The sequence below is a fragment of the Nycticebus coucang genome, chromosome 5 (genome assembly GCF_027406575.1).
Source record: "Nycticebus coucang isolate mNycCou1 chromosome 5, mNycCou1.pri, whole genome shotgun sequence".
Taxonomy (NCBI): domain Eukaryota; kingdom Metazoa; phylum Chordata; class Mammalia; order Primates; family Lorisidae; genus Nycticebus; species Nycticebus coucang.
In genome coordinates, this window is record NC_069784.1 from 23,523,517 (window position 1) to 23,539,118 (window position 15,602).

A 15,602-nucleotide genomic window follows, 5' to 3' on the forward strand; every position below is an offset into this window, starting at 1 on the left:
ATTGTTTCTCAGAAAAGCCACTCCATTTTCCTCTAGGGATTTTGTTAGATGTTTTTTTTTGGTCCGAAATGCTCTTTCCACTGATTTTTATACATTAGAAAGCATCTTAGCATTCCTATCGCAGTTTATATGTTACCTCATCCACAAAGCCTTTCATAAACATCATTTATTCATTAAAATCATTTTCATGAAGCACATCCTACATGGCACCACTGTTTTAGATACTGGGGATGGGGGACTTATCTCATTACTAATCAGGAAAACGCACATTACATCCATAAGGAGAAACCTCTTCAGAGTCCCAGAATGGCTAAAATGAGAGAGACTGACAATTCCACATACTGATGAGGATACAGAACTGTTAGAACTCTCTTCACTGCTTATCAGAGTGTAAACTGGCATAACCACTGGCAGTAATGTTGTTAAAAGACAAAACTGGAAATAATCCTAATGTTTGCCAACATAGATAAAGAAACCATGGCATATTTATACAAAGGAAGATTACACAGCACTGAAAATGAACAACCTACAGCTACACTTTAAAACAATAAAATCACATAATGTTAAGCAAAAGAAGCAAGATACAAAAGAATAAATCAATTTACATAAAGTTAAAAAAACTTAAATGACGATATTAAAAGTTGAGATCATGGTTACCTTTGAAGACGAGGGAACAGTGTTGGGGAGAGGGTAAGAATGAGGCTCTGGGGTCCATTTCTGGAAGCTGGGTGGTATTTACAACTGTGATCATTTTCTGGTAACTTATTGAGATATATAAACTTGTGAGCTGGGCACTTTTTTGTATGTTATGCTTCTATATAAAAGTTTAAAAATAAAGTTTGTTTTTATAATTATGAAGCCATTCTCACAGAATGTTAAGGAAAATAACCAGGGAATTCATACTAGGTCTCCTTTATGAGGAAGCAAACAAGAAATCGTTACTTAGTCGGTATCAGGAATAGTTGTGGCTCTTCCAACTGGTCTGTGTTTATCATACGCTTTAAGCACTTTAAGCGTAACGTTTAAGCAACCAGGTTTCCCCTTTTGTGTTGAGTGTTGAAAATCTTAGAGCCCAGTATGAGGCTCACTTACAGGAAATACGTATTTCTGTGCTGTGTCTTTTTATATTGGCCTTATTCATGGTTCCATACTATATTTCTACAGTTGTTTTTCCTTATTTTTTTTCTCCCCAAACCATGGATTGCTGCTATTTTGTGGCACTTGGAGATTTCCTTAATCCTCTATGGAACAAGGAAGGGTATTAATGAATAAAAATACTCTAAAGGTTGTATCTTTTTCTTAACAAAAGATAAATAGTTTGGTTTCTAGACTTTAATTTGCACAGTCTAGCTCTTAAACTTTAATAGTAGAAAATTCTACCCTGTTGATCTGTTGCTTTTCTTTTCACGTTTTTATAAGGCAAGTGTGCTTTTGTAGGCTACACATTACAACATTAAAGTTAAAATTCATGTGAATTATTTTCTGATAGTCCTAATGAGGAGAATTATTTTTAGTCAAGGTATGTGACAAGCAAACTTAATATTTTTTTGACTGCTTTTTTAGGCTAGTTTTAGAAATAAAGTCAATCTATATACAATTTTTTTTCCAGCAAGATTAAAGCTTCGCCACTGCTACATGTCAAAATTTTAAATGGGAGGTTGCTTTATTCTAGTCATAATTTCCCTTAAGAACACCTTTTTGGGCTCAGTGCCCATAGCACAGTGGTTAGGGTGTCAGCCACATACACTGAGGCTGGCAAGTTCGAAGCTGGCCTGGGCCAGCTAAACAACAGTGACGATTGCAACAAAAAATAGCCGGGTGCTGTGGCAGGCGCCTGTAGTCCCAGCTACTTGGAAGGCTGAGGCAAGAGAATCGCTTAAGTCTAAGAGTTTGAGGTTGCTGTGAGCTGTGAAGCCACAGCACTCTACCAAGGGCAACACAGTGAGACTCTGTCTCAAAAAAAGAAAAAGAACACCTTTTTGAACATGAAACAATTCCTACGGCTCTCAAGATAGTAAGGATTTCTAGAACATGCTTATTTGTGGTGACTTATTCTTTCATATGTGGCTATATAAATATCAGATTATAAAAAATAGAAATAGGTGAAGATTATATAAGATCTTGAATCAAATGTTATCATGCCTGAAAATTAATATTTATAGAAATGATCCCCTAAATTTCAAAACAAATTGAACTACATCTAAGATTTATAATTTTTGCTTTTTTTCCTTCTTCACTTAGAATTTTTTCTTAGATTGACTACTGGAGTCCAGGAGGTATTACTCAAAACATTCAGACTTTAACTGAAGAGTGTAATACCAGGAAAGGGTAATGTCTAAACTTTTTCCTTTGAGGTTTAAATTTATTTAGTGGTCAAAATGAGTTTCTTTTTGTCCTCCTCTGTTTTTTTTTAAACCAATGAGGTTTATGTTACCTTTTCAAATCTCACCACTATGAATACAATTTAACAAGTAATTCAAAATAAAAAACATGGTTTTCCAATGATGTGCAGCCAGATATTTATCATTAGAAAATAATAAAGGACAAAGAAACTGACCTACAGCCACATTAACAAAAAGTTATATCTCTAGTCAAATGCTTTAGTTTAAATAATTTAAATTACTCAGTATGATACCTAGTAAAACTCTAAAAAATTTGTGAGTTGAATCTCACCAATTCAAGGTAATACCAGTTTAAAAACCATTCAAATACTAAGAAATCTGTTAACTGATATTAGGCAAGTATCCTTTGTTGCAATCTCAGTAATACCACCACGAGGGGGAATGAAGAAAAAGAGTGAAAGAATTTCTCTCTACCCACAACGGTAAATACCACAAATCTATTCCACAGGTATAAGGAAAATTTTAGTTTATTTGAGGAAACTTTGACATTCAGGCAAACAATCAAGAGTTTTCATACCACAATAAAAGATAAAATATTTGCCATGAAAATATTAATTGATCATTTTAGGCCTAAGGAAAAGAAATCCATAATATTAGAACAGAAAAATCTTTGTGAAAAAGAAGTCTTAAAAAAATATTAATTAAAACCAAGAATATACAGAAAATGATGTATTTAACATAAAAGAATCAGTCTTATAACCAGTAACAAAGTGTTGTTACAATACAGAGGAAGGAAGGAAGAAATATGTGAAGATCAAAATTTATCACTTACCTCATGATTCAGCTCTGCTATCTGATCTTTCAGTTCCCTAATATACTGGTTAGAATCAGACTTGTTAAGCTGTCCTTGAAGCTTTCCTTCTTCTTTCTATTTTGTGACAAAACAACAAAGCAAAAACAAGAGGCCATTTTTCACAAAATGTACTCAAGTATTTCAAGATATAAGACAGCATAAGAACATACCATTTAGTTCACTGCATTCTGAACAAATCCATTCTCAAACTACCTCTGAAAAGTAATTCATAGTAAATGATAGTAAGTATTTTAATATTTAATGGAAGTGGTTTATAATAAATATAATTTACAAGATGTACCTTTTGAGAGATCTTAGAAACCAATAATTGCATGGGTCTCCTGAGGAAAACATTATCCTAGAATTTCAAAGGCATTTATAGTTATTTTGAGGGCACGTGATGCTCTATTCATACCATAAGCGATTCACTGCTCACTCAAGATGGCAAATTTCCATAACTACACTGGGATATGCTTTTGCTTAGGGAACAAAGAAGAAAAATTTTCCAAATCACTCTTAAAAAGGGAAGGACAGTTCTGAGTCTTCTGTTGGACTAGCTCAGGAATGTGTACTAGGAGTCCCTCCTTAAAAGTGCCTCCTGATCCTCCCAAGAGTTAGCGAGTGAGTTTTGGAAGAGTGTTGGGACTATTTTTCAGGGATGTGGAAGGAAAGGAGTTGCCTTTTTCTTATACCTCCTGAAAACAAAAATGACCTTTAAGATAAAGAGCTTATGAAAGAGTGAAATCACAAATGTTTTTGATATGTCCCGAATATTTTTAATCAGGAAGCCATTTGCTGATGTTTAGAATGTTAAGAAATTCTGATCCAGAACCCTCTGTTGAAACTACTTAACTCCTTAAACTAGAAGCCAACCAACCAGTTTCCTTCCATGGAGACAACTGTTAAAAGTTTTTAAGTGTAGTCTTTTCACGATGTTGTGTACTTATAAACAAATGTATATGCACTATATGTTTACCCACACTACAGTCACTAATCATGCTGTTCTACACTTTGCTATCATTTCTCAACAAGATCATTAAGATGATTGATGCTGAAGATGATTCAATATCAGTACATATAGAGCAGAATACATTCTAATTCTACAGAGCTTTGAAGTCCCTGTACAAGTTACCTCTAGATTTCTAAGTTTATTTGTTTTTGTTTTTTTAAAGAGGCCAGGGTGTTGCTCTGTTGCCCAGGCTGGAGTGCAATGGGGGTGATCATAGCTCATTACAGACTTGAATCCCTAGACTCAAGAGATCCCTGTCTCAGCCTCCCAAGTAGTTGGGATTATAGATATACGCTACCACACCCTGCTAATTTTTGTAGAGACAGGATCTTACTATGTTGCCCAGCCTAGTCTTGAATTCCTGGCCTCACGTGATCTTCCCACCTTAGACTCCCAACGTGTTGTGATTACAGGTGTGAGCCACCAAGCCTGGTTTATACGTTTTTTAAAAATAGGCTTTAAAATGTGTCTTTGGTTCTGTACAATTAATTACCTTGAGAGTGATGGGTTGCACTGAAGAACATTTTTCAAGGTGGAGATTCGTACTGCTATTTTTCAATTGCAGTAAGATGCGACCTTGACTGCAGGCAAGTCCACTCCCCACTTTTGTTCTAAATACACTTCTCCCAACATCCTTGGTAGGAAGAACAACTGAAACTGCTCTAGCAACAGAATGGGTGGCTTCCCTGGAGCGTCAGGGCACCATTCCAACAAGACTGCTCTTCTGCAATAACCATCCTTTCCACCTAACCTGCATCCTTGACTAACCTTAGTCTAGTCCTCAACTCCTTTCATCAAGTTATTCTTCTAAGCTCCCATTTTTTATTATTTTGTTCTTTTTCTTTTGGTGAGCTATCTTTAAAGCCTTTTATTGGAATATGGACTATTGTAGTGATTTAGTGTAATTAACAGTTGTGTATATGTAAAACCACAACTATTGCTTCTATAGGGTTAAAACACTTTTCTTACACAGTCAAGTGACATATAATAAAGTTTTGTCAACAGTGAATGACATATATAATGGTGGCCCTGAAGATTACAATGGAGATGAAAAGCTCCTATTGCCTAGTGACATATTAGCTATTGTAAGGCCACAGTGCAACGTATCACTCACGTTTGTGGTTACCCCAATGTAAAGAAATCTGTGCTGACACTTGTATAAAAATGGCAAACTACAGACAGTACGTAATACTTGAGATCATGATAATGAACAACTATGTTATAGATTTGTGCATTTATTATGCTATATTTTTTGTAATTACTATAGAGTATACTCATTCTACTTATACAAAAATAAAGGTCAACTGTAAAACAGCCTCAGGCAGGTCCTCCAGGAAGTATTCCAGAAGAAGGTATCGTTATCAGAGGAGAAGACACCTCCATGTATTGCTGCCCTGAGGACCTTCCAGCGGGATGCCACGTGCAGATGGAAGACAGCAACATGGACGATCCTCACCCTGCATAGGGTGTGTGTTTGTCTCAGTTATGAAGAAAAAAGTTTAAAAAGTGGGGTAAAACTTAAAAATTTTAAAGTAGAAAAAAACCTGTAGAATAAGGATATAAAGAAAGAAGTTTTTTGGTTGTTTTTTTTTTTTTTTTTTTTTTTTGAGACAGGGTCTCACTATGTCACCCTTGGGAGAGTGCTGGGTGTCACAGCTCACAGCAACCTCAAACTCTTGGGCTTAAGTGATTCTCTTACCTCAGCCTCCCAAGTAGCTGGAACTACAGGTGCCTGCCACAACGCCCGGCTATTTTTTGTTGTAATTATCATTGTTGTTTAGCAGGCCTAGGCTGGGTTCAAACCTGCCAGCTCCGGTGTATGTGGCCAGCGGCCCCAACCACTGAGCTATGGGTGCTGAGGCAGAAACAAGATATTTTTATACAAGGTGGCCATCAAGTTCATTTAAATAGTCTAACTGCACACGAACTTTATGGCTACCCTATATAGCTGTACAATGTGTTTGTATTTTAAGCTCAGTGTTATTATAAAACATAAGTTAATTTTTTTTAAGTTTATAAAGTTAACAATTATAGTAAGCTAAGGTGCATTTACTACTGAAGAATTTTTTTGTTTACAAATTTAGTGTAGCCTACGTGACAGTGTACATGGGTTGTAGGCCTTCACACTAACTCAACACTTGCTGTCTCCCCAAAGCAACTTCCAGTCCCGCATGCTTCATTTATAGTAAATGCGATATACACGTGTACCATTTTTTATCGTTTCACCGTATTTTTACTGTACTTTTTCTATGCGTAGATATACAAATACTTGTGTTACAACTCCATACAGCATTCAGTACAATAACATACTAAAGAGGTTTGTAGCCTTGGCCCAACAGGCTGTACCGTCTAGCCTAGGTGTGCAGCAGGTGATACTGTCTAGGTTTGTGTAAGCACATCCTGTGACATTTGCACAACAATGAAATCATCTAATGCTGAATTTTTCAGAATGTATTCCTATAATTTAGAAATGCATGTGTATATTTAAACACACGAATATCAGATACAGTTATCTAAGCAAAGAATTGGCTTATTTAATACTTATCATATTCCAAATACTCTAGGCTTCTAAAATACATATATTAAAAGATATCTTATAATTTTAGCAATAAGTCCATATTTAAGAAAAAAATATGCCTTTTTTGAAAATATAGTTAGAAATATTAGTTCAACTGAATGGCCAAAGAAAAGGTTGAAGCAAAAAAAGAATAGTAGAAATACTAAGTCAGAGTCCGGATCAAATCATCTGAGGCGTTCCCTAGTTCTTCACTTACATGAAACAAGAAAGCTCCTTTATTAAGCCAGCTTTTTTTTTTCTTAAAGAGACAAAATCTCACTCTGTCACCTAGGCTGAAGTTTCAAACTCCTGGGCTCAAGGGATCTCCTGCCCCAGCCTCCTGAGGAGCTAGAACTACAGGCACACACCACCATGCCTGGCAAATTTTTTTACACAATTTTTTGTAGAGATGGAGGCAGGGAGAATGTCTCTTTATGTTATCCAGGCTCTTCTCAAACTCCTAAATTCAAGCGATCCCCCCTCTTCAGCTTTCTAAAGTGCTGGGATTACAGGTGTCAACCACCACACCTGGCCTAAACCAGTTTGAATAGTTTGAATATGGATTCCTGTCAGTGGCAACCAAAATAATAATAGCTAAGCACTATAAGCTCCTTTCACTGGAGGTTCCCAAAGGATTAAGCCCTACTGCCTACAACATCATTACATCTAAATGATGTGACTTAATTCCTGTGCATCTACTATAGTGCTGTGTACTATCCTTAGAACTGAGAAAATACAGCTGACCTGTGAACACCACAGATGACCTGCCAAGTCCATAAACGCCTGCATTTCCTTTCACTGCTGCCACCCGGGACAATAAGATCAATCCCTGGTGTTCCTCCTCCTAAGCCTAAATGACATGAAGACAGTGAAAACTTTTATGATGATCTACTTCCACTTAATGAATAATAAAATAAATTTCTTTTTCCTTATGATTGTCTTAACACTTTCTGATTGCTAGCTTACTTGAAGAATACAATAAATAATACATATAGAAAAATGTCTTAATTGACTGTTTCTATTATCAGTAAGGCTTCTTGTCAACAGTAGACTATTAATATTTAAGTTATGGGGAAGCCAAAAGTTATACACAGATTTCCAATTGTAAGTGGGTTCAATGCCCTTAACTCTCATATCATTCAAGGGTCAATTGTAGTTACTCAAATCATTTTCTGTAGGGCTTACTTTTCTTGTGGAGCTCTGGTGGAGAAAGACTGGCACTTAAATGTCCCAATAATTGTTCTAAATCCTTCATGTGTAATCATCACAACAACTCTGTATGACATACTGTTATTATTCTTACTCCATAGACGAGGAAACGTAAATGAAAAACTGAATGAATTAGTTGCTTAAGAATCACATTTTTCCACCCTTATAGCATTCTGAACATGAGAAACAATGAAATAGAAAAGAGTACATGGATATTTAACCAAGCATCAAGCAAATGAGATTTCTTGGATTTGCTACGGAAGTTTATGTCTTTACTTGAATATTTATTTTAGCCTCTACTGATTTAAATGGGAATTTCCAATATATATAAAATTAAAGATGAAACACTACAGCTATTTGCATTTATGGCCTGAAGCTAATGACCCATAGTATCAACTTATATCTGTCCAACAATACCACTTACCCATGGTTATGTTTGTATTTTATTTTTAATCTTCCTACTTTTAAAATGAAATATTTCAAAGGGGCTTGGAGCTTGTAGCATAGTGGTTACAGCGCCAGCCGCATGTACCAAGGCAGGCAGGTTCAAACCCGGCCCGGGCCAGCTAAGCAACAATGATAACTGCAACAAAAAAAAAAAAGCCAGGTGTTGTGGCGTGTGCCTGTAGTGCCAGCTACTTGGGAGGCTGAGGAAAGAGAATTGCTTAAGCCCAAGAGTTTGAGGTTGCTGTGAGCTGTGACACCACAGCACTCCACCAAGGGTGACATAGTGAGACTCTGTCTCAAAAAAAAAAATTTTTTTTTCAAAGGCACAAAATAAGGGCAGCGCCTGTGGCTCAAAGGAGTAGGACGCTGGCCCCATATGCCAAAGGTGGCGGGTTCAAACCCAGCCCTGGCCAAAAAAAAAGGGCACAAAATAAGAACCAAAGAGTGATATAAGAAAAACTAATGCAGTCACCACTCAAATCAGTTTGTTCTATCACTAATGTATTTTGCTGTGCATAATGGATGCCCACATTTTGGACCTAAACTTTCAGGAAAAAAACCTTTCATTTTAATTTTTTAAAGGAGGGCAGAAGTGGCCATGCAGTGGTGCCTCTTCCCCAAGAGGCATGAAGCACAGAGCTGGCTATGGAGAAGCCAGTAACAAGCCCAGGTGACAGATGAGAGTGGTCTGGATGACATGTGCACCTGACCTCTCCCACCTGTTCCTTCCTGGCTCCCCCATCCCCACATCCTCTCATTTCCGATATCCACCCATGTCCATCAGTGGGAACATGGCCACAGCTGCTCTGCTGAGAACCCCAATGGGCTTATTTCCCTGCCTGCCTCAGGCTCCTGCTGGCCTGTGCTGAGGAGGAAGCGCCCCTTGATACATACCCCAGTGACGTACTCCGCACTTACATTTCTGTGTCTACACCATGACCTCCTGGAGCCATCTAGATCTTGGACACTCAGTATCATCAAATGAATGACACCAACCTTTCCCAAACTTGCAAATCCTACAAATCACCCAAGGGACTGGTTAGAATGAGACTCTTGAACCAAACGCAAATTCCATGAATCTGCTCTCCAGGAGAAAGACCGGGGTATCTGTTCCATCAACATGTATCCTAGATGGTTCTCTCTATCAGCAAGATTGGGAAATTATATCAACTCGACACCTTGGGGGCTCAGACAAGTCACAGACTCACAGTTACAATCAATGGGTTCAGCTGTCTCAGAGCTCTCATGCTTTCCTGACAGGTACCCTTGCAGACAGAAACTTCATGGGAACTGAGGCCTAAGGTCACAACAGCAGGCTACTGGGAGAACTGGGTCTCAGTCTGAGTCTCCCAAACTCCACCCCAGGGATCTTCCTCCTCAGCAAGCGTTCCAGGGTCCTCTGAATGGGGCTACCTGCATGAAAGACAAGGCAGCCCAGAAAGGGCAAGGGAGGAGGGTGAGCCAGGAGAGGACAGTTGGGAATGGCTGGGCAATAAGGCCACCCAGACGACTCTCACATGCCCCTAGGCTTGCTCCCAGCTTCTCCATAGCAGCTGGCTCTATACCTCACATCTCTTGCAAGAAAATGAGGTGCCATTGCACGGCCACTTCTGCCTTCCTTTTCCAAAGTCCCAACATCCTAATCATCCCATTGCCATTAGCGGCACCTCCAAGATGCCAGTGGCTGGGCAGGCTGAAGGCTCCTATAGCTGTGGAGCCTGCCAGGTGGAGCAGTGGCTGGGGAGGGCGGCAGCATGGAGGGAGCACAATTACTGCATTCTATTTTGTATGCAGGTATCATTATTGCTTTCTAGAGTTACACATTGAACACATAAGCATAAATGAAAGAATTTAAAACATTTATGTAAAGAATCAGTACTATCCACATATAATGTGCATCCTTATTGTTCTCTTAAAAATTAGGGCAAGAAAATTAAAAAAATGCACATTACACACAGCAAAATACCTATCTCATCCTAAGATTTTCTTTAGCTTTAGACTTACTCCATCTCAGTCCTGTATGCCTTCAAAGTGGAAAAAGATGGTGTCGAGTAGAAAGCAATAAGAGCATGAATGAGGCACAGAGGAAGAATGTAGGAAATGAGAAAAAATACATAAGGGAGGATGTTCATTGACATAAAATACATAAAGCATTATTCCTACATAAGTTATTCTCCAAATCCCACACATGATAAATGGCAGCAGCCTCTGAGTAAGCAGATATACTTCCGAGGAGGACTAGTGTGATGAGAGTCACTGATGGGGATACTCATGTTCTTTTGGGTGGATTTTTGGTCGAATTTTGTTATCATGTCATATTTACTTCCTCGGTTGATTAAATGGAAAGTGAAATCCACTATTATGAAGAAATCCTTCTGGGTGAGATAGAAAGGCTAAATATTTGCAGTATGGAATTAGACCTGGAGAAAAATAGCTTTGAATCTGGTTCCCAGTAAAGGTAAAGTTCGTGAACATTTTGGACATTTGAGAGCAAAAACTACCATGTAGGATAAGGAAATTTTCAGGGCAAATAAGATGACAAAATCCAAGGTAAGCGCCAATGTAAAAAAGAAGTTTAATAATACAGAAAGACTTTTTGTAGAATGACCAGTAACAAGCGCTAACACCAATTCTTTCCTACAGGGAAACCTATAACCTATAATGAAAAAAATTCTTGCAATATAGGGATCATTAAATGCATTTTACAAAAAGCAACAGATTCCAAAGATCTGATTCTTTCAAAGGTGGGTCCTAGCAGGGTTTAGCTAAAAACCTTCTTACAGCACCTTAGTATCTTTGGAGGAAAGACAGTATTTGATGAAAAATAGGGCAGCCAGGAAACTTTACCATAAAAGGCATAATGCTTTTAACATAAAAAAACAAACAAAAAGACTCCAGAAAGATGCTTCTGAAAATCAAAGAAGCCCACCTAGATTTTATGACTAAAAAAAGTTGTCCTTGAACTTCCATTTCTACTTTCCATTGTAGAAAAAAGGCAGAATTTCAAAGACAAAAACTATACATATTTGACTAAATCCAATTGTATACAGTTCTTTTTTTCCTCCCCTGGGTAAAGTGCCGTACTGTTACACCTCACAGCAACCTCCAACTCTTGGGCTTAAGGGATTCTCTTGCCTCAGCCTCTCAAGTAGCTGGGATGACAGGTGCCCACCACAGTGCCCAGCTATTTTTTGGTCGTAGTTGTCACTGTTGTTTGGCGGGCCTGGGCTGGATTCAAACCCTCCAGCTCTGGTGTATGTGGTTGGCACCCTAGCTGCTTAAGCTACAAGTGCCGAGCCCAGTGACTCTTTTTATTTTTTACTCTAGGCTGGTCTCCTGGCCTCAAAAGATTCTCCTGACTTGGCCTTCCAAAGTGCTTGGATTACAGGTGTAGGTCACTGAAGTCAGACTAGTTGTCTGTTTTAGATTTAAATAAAATGTTATAAAGCTTAATGTTGGGCTGGTCATGGTGGCTCATGCCTATAATCCTAGCATTCTGGAAGGATGAAGCAGGTGGATTGCTTGAGTTCAGGAATTTGAGACCAACCAGAGCATGAATGAGACCCCATCTCTAAAAAAAAAAAAAAAAAAAAAGCTAGGCATTGTGGTGGACACCTATAGTCCCACATACTCGGGAGGCTGAGGCAAGAGGATCACTTGAGCCCTAGAGTTTGAGGTTGCCGTGAGCTGTGATGCCATTGCTCTCTACCCAGAGCCATAAAGTGAGACTCTGTCTCAAAAGAAAAAAAAATGCTTAATGTTGAGTTTCCTTTGTAAAACTTTTTTTTTGCAGTTTTTTTTTTTGGCCGGCATCCTACTCCTTGAGCCACAGGCGCCGCCCCCTTTGTAAAACTTTTATAAACAAAAAGTTGGACTATGATGCCTATTAAACCATTGTTTCTGTGAAGATACACACACACACACTCACACGTGCAACTCTTAAGGCACACTGGTAAACTGAGGTAAGAGAAAGCGTGATTAAGCAGCTCTAGGCTCTGCAGTGACCCCTGGACAAGACCGTTACTATCTCAGCATACTTGTTACACGTTAGTGGCACATTAAGGTGATCGACAAATCAGTGAGAGCTCTGCATGGGGCTGTGCGTAGTGGCTCATATCTATAACCCTAGTACTGAGAGGCCAAGGCGAGACCAAGGAGTTAGTCTGGGTGAGAGAGCAAGATCCCATCTCTGAAAAATAAATAAATAAGAAGTTCTGCATGGGATATTTTGATTCAATAAAGGGAATATTGCTGATATTTCAAAAACAGAAGTAAAAAGAGCTGTCTTCACTTAATAAAGTAAAATGTACAAATGATCTTTTACTTTAAAAATCCGTGATTTTTAGGTTCTACTAATAAATAGCCTCTCATTTAAATGTGTTAGTTAATTCAAAGTCTTTCAGGATCCTCTTTAAACGTAAAGAGAATACGTTATTTACAGTATCAAAAAGCATACCAATGACTTAGTATAGTTTAAGAAGTTGATATCACTTAATTTCACTTCTGAGACTAGTCATTCACAATTAGCTAATGTTTCAGATTTTTTTCTAAGTAATTTTATAGCTTTCTATTTTCAAATAGCGTCCACATGGTTGTTTCTGATAAGCAGGTGGGAAAATGTCAGCGACACTAATAAATTTACCAGGAACCTGCATTTTCTTGAGGTTTTCTTTTGGTCTGGCCGATAACAATAGATTGCCAGTTAGCTGGTTTCCTAAGTAAAACTGATTAGGTAAGCAACAAACTTAAAGAAAAAGAGGCCCAAAATATCAACAATTTTGGTATTCTGTACTTTCACTGAGGAGACCTTAAATACACATTTTTTATCACATTACAAATTAAACTTTATATCAAGAGAGCATAATGTAACATTTGTATAAGTTATAAATATATATTTCATTCTTGGATCTGTCTTTGAATAAATGTTTTAGCAATTATCATTATGGTATCTATAATAAAACCTTATTCCAATTAAAGCCTTAAACCAGACAGTTTTGTATATGAGGATCTTAATCGAAAGGTCAGAAACAACTCAGTTAATGACAGGCATGATTAAGCATTTAAGGGTAAAGTATAAACAGTGTAACTTACTTTTAAATGCATTACAAAATAAGATGCCTAGTAAAATACTGGGAGAAAAATTATCAATAAAAAACAACTCATTTGCTCTTTCTTCCAACCATCTGCTAAAAAGCACTGGTCTATGCTGGACTTCATTTGCATATATGAAAAGATATATTCTCCCAAAGGTTATTGACTGATGCTTCATTTATAACCTACCCTTTGGTCACTGAATAAATCTACAAGTGGTTAAAAAACAAAAAATCTACCTTTAGGGTCAGGTGTGGTGGCTCTTACCTATAATCCCAACCTTTTGAAGGCAGAGGAGGGAAGATTGCTTAAGGCAAGTAATTTCAGAACAGCTGGGCAACGTGAGACCCTGTCTCTACAAAAAAATAGAAAAATTAGCTAGGCATGGTGCCATATGCCTGTAATCCCACCTACATGGGAGACTGAAGCAGAAGGATCACTTGAGCCTAGGAGTTTCAAGTTGCTGTCAGCTATGATCGGCCCAGGTGACACAGCGAGAACATGTCTCTAAAATACATACATACATACATACATACAAACAAACAAACAATAAAATCTACCTTGGCTCAACACCTATGGCTCAAGCAACTAAGGCACCAGCCACATATACCAGAGCTGGCAGGTTTGAATCCAGCCCGGGCCTGCCAAATAACAATGACAACTGCAACCAAAAATAGCCAGGCGTTATGATAGGCGCCTGAGGCAAGAGAATCACTTAAGCCCAGGAGTTGGAGGTTGCTGTGAGTTGTGATTCCATAGCACTCTACCCAGGGCGATAGCTTGAGGCTCTGTCTCAAAAAAAAAAAAAAAAAAAAAAAAAATATATATATATATATATATATATGTACCTTTTGCTTTAGGAATGGATACAACGCTCTTCACATTTTACTGGAAACAAAGTGAAAAGTGACATGACTAAATCACATAAATTAGGACTTCATTAAAATAGAATGGAACTTGAGTAAGCTGAATTACAGTTCATCTCTATAAAGTTTTACAATAGATTTTGTTTGTCACCTCAAGATCCATTCACTTTCCCCATCCCTTCACCTTGATTGGTAGGGGCTAAATCAAACAGGATAATGGCATCTGTTTCACACAATGATTGATTCAGAAATTCCTCAAACAGCATGGCTTTTAACACTTTCTCTGGTAATTATGGAGTATATTTCTTTTTTTTTTTTATTGTTGGGGATTCATTGAGGGTACAACAAGCCAGGTTACACCGATTGCATTTGGTAAAGTCCCTCTTGCAATCATGTCTTGCCCCCATAAGGTGTGGCACACACCAAGGCCCCACCCCCCTCCTTCCTTCCCTCTCTTTTCCTCCCCCCCATAACCTTAATTGTCATTAATCGTCCTCATATCAAAATTGAGTACATAGGATTCATGCTTCTATGGAGTACATTTCTTATTCTAGACGTTGTGATACATGGATATAAAGCTCACCTATTAGATATTTTAATACAGTGAGGAAAACTTCCCAAGGACAGAAATGCCAAAGAGGGGCAGAGCCTTCAGAATCATGGTTAATTGCAAGTTGGAATCCAGGTCAAACTCCTCTTGAAGCATATTTTACTTCTAGACTTTTCAGTTATATAAGCCAATAAACCTTTATTACTTAAGCCAGTCTGAATTGGGTATTTTCTTATCTACAATGAAATATACCAGTTAGTGGCTCATGCCTGTAATCTCAACTGATTACTTAAGGTCAAGAATTTGAGAACAGCCTTGGTAAAAAAGAGATCCTGTCACCAAAAAAAGGAAAAAAAGGAAAACCTACCTAAATAATATGGCTAAGGATCTAAGTATAATACTATAAACAACACACTCTCAAGAATATTTAGAACAGTGAATCCTAAAGATTATTAGAGAATCTGCCTTAGCACAGTAAGTCACACGTCAGTCTCACAGAAATAATTACAGAATCATCATTTGGGGAATTTTATAAACATACAGATTAAGGAAACCCACTCCTCACCTACTGAATTCTAAATATCTGGGCACAGAGCTTGAAAATCAGTATATTTTTGGGCAGCGCCTGTGGCTCAGTGGGTAGGGCACCAGCCCCATATACCGAGGGTGGCGGGTTCA

General features: G+C 37.9%; 1 protein-coding gene across 10 annotated transcripts in view; it reads right to left on the reverse strand.

Annotated features, from left to right (window-relative positions):
• The window catches only part of EVI5 (ecotropic viral integration site 5), a 202,913-nt gene that overhangs the window by 41,265 nt on the left and 146,046 nt on the right, over positions 1-15,602 (reverse strand). For all 10 annotated transcript variants that reach the window (XM_053591714.1, XM_053591711.1, XM_053591715.1 and 7 more), the window contains one exon: positions 3,175-3,270. In XM_053591714.1, the coding sequence (XP_053447689.1) occupies positions 3,175-3,270 (96 nt within the window). The remainder of the gene's footprint in view (positions 1-3,174; positions 3,271-15,602) is intronic.